General features: G+C 33.5%; 1 protein-coding gene across 2 annotated transcripts in view; it reads right to left on the reverse strand.

Annotated features, from left to right (window-relative positions):
- Positions 1-5,450, reverse strand: part of LOC110021131 (autophagy protein 5-like) — a 32,767-nt gene extending 27,317 nt beyond the window's left edge. The window contains exon 1 of one of the 2 annotated variants that reach the window (XM_020719485.1): positions 5,153-5,450. In XM_020719485.1, the coding sequence (XP_020575144.1) occupies positions 5,153-5,266 (114 nt within the window). In that variant the 5' untranslated portion in view covers positions 5,267-5,450. Of the gene's footprint in view, positions 1-4,560; positions 4,645-5,152 lie in introns of those variants that run through there. The other variant, XM_020719486.1, reaches the window with a different exon arrangement.
- Positions 5,451-9,254: the final 3,804 nt, after the last annotated feature.

A 9,254-nucleotide genomic window follows, 5' to 3' on the forward strand; every position in this document is an offset into this window, starting at 1 on the left:
ATAATAATAATATAATATAATATAATAATATATAATAATAATAATATATATTTATAATATAATATATATATATAATAATAATAATAAAATATAATATAATATAATATAAATCAAGAACTATTTATGGCATTCAATGTCTAAAATCTTGTGATTGGGCATTGAGGTGTTTTCCATTCCTGAGGTGAGGCTTAAGCCTCTTAGTTTTAAATTTGTGTAAGTAACAATAATGGGATAAAAATAATACATCAGCATCATAACTTATATTTATATTAAAGAAAGACCTATTAAAGTTCTAGCATGATAAAAAATAACAAATTGCTTAAGTTATAAATTATTATGCAACAACTTGCACAAAATAAAAATATAATGTAAATACCAATTGATTGTCATCAAACTATCATAAAACATGAAATAAAAGTATAACATAAAATATCAAAGTAAGAAATAAGATGAGTTTAGTAATGTAGATTTCTTTCACTTCTATTGCCCAACATAATAACATCTATAATATAAATAAGAACATAATAAATAATCAAAAGTTGACGCAGCAGGCAACAATAGTGCAACAGGAGTAATTGGAGGCAATAGCAATAAAAGCAGAGGGAGTGGCAACAGGAGCAGCAAGCGATTGCCGCGGTAGCAAACAGAAGGCAGTAATGCTGGGAAGCTTGAATAGGGAGAGGAAAGCTCTGCATGTGAGATTTTGGTATTGGTTCGTATTCGTCCAATCTAATATATGGGGGTAAAAAACTAAATGTGAGAGGCACATGCCTCGGGAATTGAGGTGAGGTGCGCCTTAAAGGGTACCTCAACCAATGTGAAGAGCATCCCCCTGCTTGAGCTACTTGAGGTATGCACCTCAAAGCATTTTTTTTGTTGAATTGAGTTGAGGTGGGCCTTAAGGAGTGTCTCAGATTGGGCAATTTTAAACAATGATGGTATGTATAAATTTTTAATGAGGTTTCATAGAAGTTTTATAATATATTTTGATGATTTAAACTATATACAATTTTTTATCTATAATTATTATGAATCATACAAGAGTGATTATGCTCTATGACAATATGGGCTGACTAATTTTTTGCTCGGTCAATCATGAATAATAAAATCATGATAGGTATTGATGAAAAATATGTCTAACTGGATTGTCAATCCTTATTCAAATTTATTTTGATTAGAGAGAGGGGTCAAAATGAAGAGTGATAGAACCACTTAATCTTTTGTTCTGTCTGATCGAATCCAAGCCATTTATGGGTCCCATAATGGATGCACAAATAAAAGATCATGAGTGCAAATTATAAATACACATCATGGCGGTATTGGATAGGATTCATCCTAAATTCAACCAAATATCTTGAGCAACAATATGATGGATTCAAGTGATAGGATGTTTCAACCAAAAATTCATTAGGACTAGGTAATGTATTTGCACTAACTATAAGACCAAAGTAGACCATCACTTTAAAATAATTAACAAAATAAAATGTCTATCATAAAAAGTGCAACAATTCAACCAACAACTTTTTCGTAATGCTTATAATTTCTTCAAACAGAATATATAAAGCAAAATGGAGAGAAATCCAGGGACACATTCTCCCAAATTTATTCTCTTGGCAAGTGTTTGTGAACCTTGCCTAAGAGCTTAGTAAAACCTCTTTTCCCCACTCTACAATGGATTAGGTTATAAGATTAAAATTTTTAAATCTACTTGTTTTCATTGTGTACATGAATTCCATTCGAACATCGTTCTTTGCTCTCACATTCTTGAGGAATCTACATGCGGTTATCCTTAAAATATTCTCAAAGTAGAACATTCAATCTTTGGTTCTCACATTTGGTGCTCTTATTAAGAAAGTATTGATTGAATGGAAGACAAGAAGTTTCTGAAAACAATAGAATAAATGCATCAAAGCCATTCCATCTTTGAATGGAAGTGGGAATTCCATACAGTACCAGAGAAACATCAACGCAAGTAAACACCATGTTAATTTACACAACTACTCAAGCAAAAGTATTCAGTTGTTTGCATAGACATGTTTTTTTCATTCAAGCAATAAGAAATGGTGATTTGATTATTCCTAGCACACTGTTCCAGATAAAAAAGGTAGATAAAGGCATGTAAGCTTATTAAGATAATTTGCTAACCAGAAAAATTATAAAAAAGCAATAACTCCTTGCAATCAGCAACATGATATAGTTCACCTAAATGTTCATAAATACGGAGATATTAGAGCAACCAATGTCTCCAAAGTTCAAGTTCCCTTAGCCAATTCACCCAATAGAGTGAGAGACTGATTGACCCAATAGAGCACTTAAGATGCTCCAAAGATGCAACAATGCTAGACACTTACGGATTCTTCTTGGAGTTCAGAGTATTTCTAACAGCACAACGATTACTCCTTCTATGCTACCTCCTAGTATTTTATCTTCTTATGACAAATTTGGCAATGCTCAATTTTGAGACCTTAGAGGCTACTCAAGGCCCACATATTCTCCTTTATGTTGAGCAAGAGAATAAGGAGTCCTGGAGAAGCTATATCACAAAGTTTATTCACGCAACTTATGAAGTCACCGACTAAAATCCAGTTGTGGCTAAAAGATTACTTAATCATTTATTATGCCCAATAATTCACCTAAGACAATGACACGTTTATTATAAAAGGTAACTATATGTATGAACAAAAAATTGTCAAGTTAAACGCATTGCTAGCCACTTTATTTGTCTTAAACCATACTCTAGCATAAACTTATCTTCAAATATGCCTAGGCCAATCCTAGTATGAGTTAAACCAAGTTTAGATGAAAATTGCCTCATTTATTTTACCTCATGGATTAGCCTAACGTCAATATAGATTGAGAGGTCTACTAATGAATCTTAGCCATCTCAAGTAACCTTGTCGAGATTGGTGAACCCTAACCAAACCTAGTGGCCCTAATGAACTAAATCAACCCTAAATAGACAAAGTTAGCACTTATAGGCACTAAGTCAACCTATTCTCCAATTAGATCAACAAAGTTAACCCAATTCGATGGAACAAACCCTGACCCGACTTATTCATCTCAAGTTCGACTTGAGCATACCCTAATCAAACTAGTCAATCCCTATATACCTTGTTTAATCAGTCAAACTAAGTCAAACAAGTTCTAAAACCCTTCTAAGCTAGCCCAAGTCATCATAAGCTAGTCGGCCATTAGAATTCCTAACATAGGATAGCCCCTTAGTAATTCAAACCATAGGTTTCACTTCCACTCAAAGTGATATGGTCAAAATAACCCTAAATTAACCTAATTTGAAAAAAAATATGGGTTGAACCCAATCTCAAGCAAAGTAAATAATTAACTAAACTCTAAAGCCCAAAATTGATCCAATTAAACCTATACGTAGGTAAAATTATCCATCAAACTAAAATATTCTAGACCTAGAACTTTAAAAATAATTTAAAAAGCATAACCTAAATAATCTATGAAGAAGATAATACCAACTGACTCCTTCATCCCTATACATCCTATCCTAAGCAACCTAATGCTATTACACATGTTTAAACCATCGTAGAGCTAGTAAGCAAACCAAATCAACTCAACTCTCTTCTTATAAAATAGTAACAGATAGCCATAAACGTCTACCCACAAAAAATAGCAGAAACTCCTCAATAATCTTTGCAAGCCATTGCAATAGAGAAGGGCCATTGAAAGACCCCGCTGGACTGAAAAATAATATATCAAAGGTAAGATGGTTAGCAATTGCATAGCAAATTTTACACAAACAATAGTTGAAATTTTGTGCAGCGCTCAATGTGCATGCACAGAGAAACAACATTCATAAAGCCAGCCACAAGTAATTTGGATAAAACTAATAATTATGAGGATGATGATGACAGAAGAATCCACCTAAAACACAAATCAACAAATATACTTCCCTTTTAGGGGGCATAGTATAAGAAGCCTGAGTTATCCCTAAGAATTAATGTTTTAAACACATCAATAAGAACATATTAAAAAATCTCTCTATCAAACAAATTAACATAGGCTACACAAGCTATTGGATTAACTTAATATGTCATATCATCGAAATATGAATATTATTTCAATGTTTCTTACAAATGAAAGGAGAAGACAATATAATAGTTTTGTTCTAACCACAATAACATGTCAATGTTTTCAGTTTAACAACGAGATGAAGATGTTGAGCAACCCATCTAATTCGACTCTCAATAGGATTAATTAATGTGAAATAATATTCCACACCAAACTACTCCTCGAGTACTCAGAACCTCCCCATAACATCCACATTTATGTTGCTCCATGAATCATAGAGATTTCCAAGTCTGCAAATTAAGGAAAATATGCACACTAACTTTAATAACAATAATCATAAATTATTTAAGTTATCTTTCTGAAGCTTACAATCACGTGATCAAGACCATTGTCTTGGAAGAGGAAGACTGCCCCAACGCAATACGCCCTAACTAACTACCAAAAGCACATCATCAACCCACAATTTTCCATAGGCCCAAAGTAAATTAAGACTTCAGTATTTAGAAGCAATTCTGTCAACCGAACCTTATCGCTAGCAGCTAAATCTTTGTATACAAGTCTGACATCCATATTTTGCAGCTTAAATTCGGCAAAGAAGAATAAATACTCTGCAATCAATCTCTATCTTTCCCCTCCTTCTCCTAGAAAAAGGTTTCAGCCACAAAAACAAAGGTCAGTGCCCTCATATCTCTTTCAATAAATGGACGGAATAAATCTATTGGGCCTAACGGCCAGTAAGGAAATTACAATAGATTAAGTTAAATTTGATATCATTTATCACTATCCGTATAAACGTCTAAACTAAACCTATGCCAACGACCTATAAAATAAGTTGAAAACAAAAAAAACAGTCATTTTCATTTCTTCGCCAATCTGACTTGACAGGTTATAAAAAATTGCGGAGCATATGTTGGACTTCAGAAGCAACAATGACTTTCTGAAAAAGAGTAAGGTCCAAATCTTGAACGGGAATATACCAGAACAGGTGGCGGAGGGGGTAGAGTTGTGACTAAAAGAGTAAGGTCCAAATCTTGAACGGGAATATACCAGAACAGGTGGCGGAGGGGGTAGAGTTGTGACTAAAAGAGTAAGGTCCAAATCTTGAACGGGAATATACCAGAACAGGTGGCGGAGGGGGTAGAGTTGTGACTTCGGATTCGTGGAGATGGATCTGGAGAGGAATAGCCCCTTCCCACACCAATCTCACGGCCTCTTCGGAGCGCAGCTCCATCACTTCGAACTTTTAAATTCTCAATCGCAGCTACTGTCAGCGCTTTTCCAAGCGGTCCACTTGCTTCTCCATCCCGTTCACCGCCGGACGCTCTCTTTCTTCACTCGAGCCGTGGTCTCGTACTTTCTTTAATTGCGCGAGTTTATTTCAGTAAAAGATAGGCGATCGAGCGGCAATTTCGTTCTTTTACCCCGTAGCTTTTATTTTAAAGGTGGTGGGGGAAATAAAATGTTTAGAAAGCTATCAAGGAAATTATAAAAGATAGGTTTTTTTATGTAGATAGCATCCGAAATTATACTTTTAATCTGTCCCTATAGTAAACAGGCCCCATTTGAGAGGACTTACACCGCATCCAGAGTGCATCACTGGAAGCATTTTTGGTTAAACGTCGGCTACGGGAAGAGTCTCGCGACCCGCATTCGACTTCGATTTTTTACAGATCGAGCCCGCTTTGCCTCTCTTCGCCTATCTCCCCATCTCTTGTTGAAATTCCCTCTGCTCTCCCCTTTCACAACCCCAGTTCCCCCCATCTCATAGTCTCTCCCAAACCCATCGCCATCCTGATCGGACCCTCGCAATGTAGTTGTGATTGGAGTTAACTCGGGGGAACCAACGGGATCGTGGCTTTCAAAAAGCATTAAAACTCTAGTCTCCTTTTCCTTTCGCTCCTCTCTGAAATCATCAACGAGGTAATGAGCCTTCTTTTTCTCTGAAGTTTTTTATTTTTCTTTTCTTGCGTTCATTCTTTGAATCCCTTGAGTTTCATGAACCTTTTTTACAAATTTGATTAATCATAATCTAAGGCAAGATAAATAGGAAGGGATTTGCGTACATGCCACTAAATTTCTTTTATATTTCTATACTCAATGTTTGATTATAGTTTCTAAACAATTATTATCTTCCAAATCTTATTGCACATACATCCTCCCTTCACCCTCTACTTCTGTATTTGATGGAGAAATTTATGTTTTGTTTTGAGGTTCTCTGATTTATGAGGCTATAACTGTTCAGTTACAAACAGCATTACTAAATAGGGGCAAAATGGTCATTTGTCCAGTGTCCATGAACAGCTGTGTGACAGCTGTTTTCAAATATCTGCAACAAATAAACATCCAACTTCCTCGCAACAGCATTCCCGCAACAGCATCTTGAGGCAACTAAGCTACAGCTAAAAAGCTGAGAAACTGCTACTGCTTAAAACAATCCTCAGATATTACACGATATATGCTTGAATTTCGAAATATCTCAAATTGTTGTCTCAGTATTTCCCCTAAAATCCTGCACGTAGCTCGACAAACTCCTCTTGAAGCTCTCCTCCTAGGCTCGAAGCTTCCTCTGCTCAGACGAAAAGCTCTCTACATTTCGATGAGTACCTTCCTCCTCTGCTGCAACTCAACTCTCATCTTCTGAACTGATTTATTTTCTTTCCTCCTAGGGCGAAAAGTCCTCATAACATTTTAGTGAGTTCCCTCCTCCTTTGACGGAAGCCGCGACATTGCTTCCTTTTTTCTCCGATGAGTATTGTATCTTTCTTCCTTCCTACATTTTTGGTGAGTGCAGTACATTTTTTTTTCCTTTCTATACATTTCGAATGAGTAGAATCTACAATATTTATGTTTTTATTTTTATATTTTTTTTCCTTGCCGCTTCTTCTAATTAGCACTAAATCAAATCATAATGTGTTAGCCAACCAATGATTTACCCTTCCATAACCATAGATTAATGAGTTTTGCTAATTTAGAATGATATGATGAAAAGTGCAAATTAGTCATTACTCTTTTTTTTTTTGTAGAATATATCTTAGATAAAATCATTTTTTTATTTTTTCTAAGTTGTTTTTAAGCTTCAATAACTTGTGTTTGTTGAATTATTAGAGGTGTTACATTTATAAATGGGGTGGAAATGAAATGCAATTGGCACAATCGTGGTTGATTTTACTTTTAAAAAAAAATTTCTACTTTTTTATTCATGGAAATTGCATTTTCATTACAAATTTGGATCATGGAGTTTTGACTCAAAATGGTTAGGATGGGCTTTAGAGTCATTGGATTTGCTTTGAGATGAGCACCATATAAGTTTTAATTGATTAATCATATAGTGCACTCATTTCAGAACAAGGAGAAATAGTTAGAAAATTAATCTGACCAAATTTTCATTTCATATTACAACTTATCATGTTTATTCGGGGAATTTTTTCCGTTTGATGAGAGACTTTAGTGAAAAAAAAAAGGTGGTATTTTGATTGGCTCTTAGGGTCGTATAATCATAATATGTGCTTTTGTTCATGTAGGAGTATTAGATTTATTGACAACATAATAAATTCTAAAAGGTGGAGGCATTGTGGATTCTCCATAAAATTTATTCTTCTTATAAAATCTAAATCATTACTTAAGAAAGAGGCTTTATAAGGATAAAACTTTAACAAAATTGAGCAAAAGTGATTTATATGATACTTTCTGTTAAATTATGAGGATATAGCTTTTACAAAATTGAGTCGGCTTTTTTTATCCTCTCGTTGCTTCTTCTAATAACACTGAATGGCTTTTTTTCTTTTGATGAGATGATCATGCAAATCATCCAATCATGTGATGTAATTTGGATATCTTCTTATGACTAATTATGTTGAAATTTACTTTTTGAAGAGAAGTGCAAGCGATGAAAGTGCAAAAAGGTTGGATTTTAAATTTTTAAGTTATAAATTTACTATTCTTAATGATTTATGACATAAACAAACCAATTGATCCTTTCATTATAATTGTGCGAAGGAACTTCTTACAGTTTTTTTGCTAGAGATTTTGGGAGCCAAATATTCCATTCAGATTTATGAGATTTGATTTTTCTTTCTTTTGAGAATATATTGTTCCAATACTTTCATATTTGCATATCTCTCACTTATACTTTCATATTTACATGCTCAAATTTTTGGTGCATTAAAGTTGTGCAAGAAAATGTGTATTTTAATTTGGAAATGTGGTAATAGTATTATTTTTACATGATATTAAACATTTGAGTACTATGTACTTAAATATTAAAGTTGAATTGTGAGATATGTATCAACATATGAATTGTGTGCTATGAATGTAAATGCCTGCAAAATTATGTTTTCACATCATCCATGAAATTTAGCCTTATTTTTTAATACTTATACAAATTTTAATTGTTTTTTGACAGTTTCACATTATGAAATATGAGTTCAACTCAATCATTAACTTCCAAGGGCATCAGATTTCCCAAAGTATATTATGACTGCAATTTCTAATGCACGGAGTTTACAACTCATGAAGGTAACAATCGAGGGAGAGCAATTTACATATGCCCTAAAAGTTCAATAAAATTTGACTGCAGCTACTTTATATGGATTGATGAAAGGGATGATTCACCTTTTGACAGATAATATAACGCACTGATTTTGTTTGTATTTATAAATCTTGTTATTTGGTTTGGTGTTTATGTGTTAAAAACTATGGTTACAGAAGGTTGAAGTTGTAAAAGTATCGTGCTATTGTATCAATTGCAAATGTGTTGTACTTCTGTATTTTGGGTTTAATGTAATGACAAACTTAGGACATTTAGTTACTCATTCTCTTTATAAGTCTCCCTTAAGCTATTTGTATTGTTTTATTCTATTTATAAAATACCATCTGATGTTTGATGAATGTAAAAATGATTATGTACGCAAATCTTCCTCGCTTTTATTATTGTGTGTGAAGGTTTTAATTTGAGAAGCATTTTCCTCCTTATCATATATGCTTCAAATGAGAGTGCTTTTGTGAGGAATATGAGTTAATATAAAGAGGTAAAAACCTTGTTAATGTTTTTTAAACTCTTTGAAAAAAACCATAGTAGTGCTATCTCAAATAATTGAAAAAATTACATACCTAGCACATAATTCTTATATATATATATATATATATATATATCACACCTAAAGTTTTTGTTTACGCACACATAAGAATAGGTGTGAGAAATTATGATGGTTCATATGCGA

Source organism: Phalaenopsis equestris, unplaced genomic scaffold, assembly GCF_001263595.1.
Source record: "Phalaenopsis equestris unplaced genomic scaffold, ASM126359v1 Scaffold000122, whole genome shotgun sequence".
NCBI lineage: Eukaryota > Viridiplantae > Streptophyta > Magnoliopsida > Asparagales > Orchidaceae > Phalaenopsis > Phalaenopsis equestris.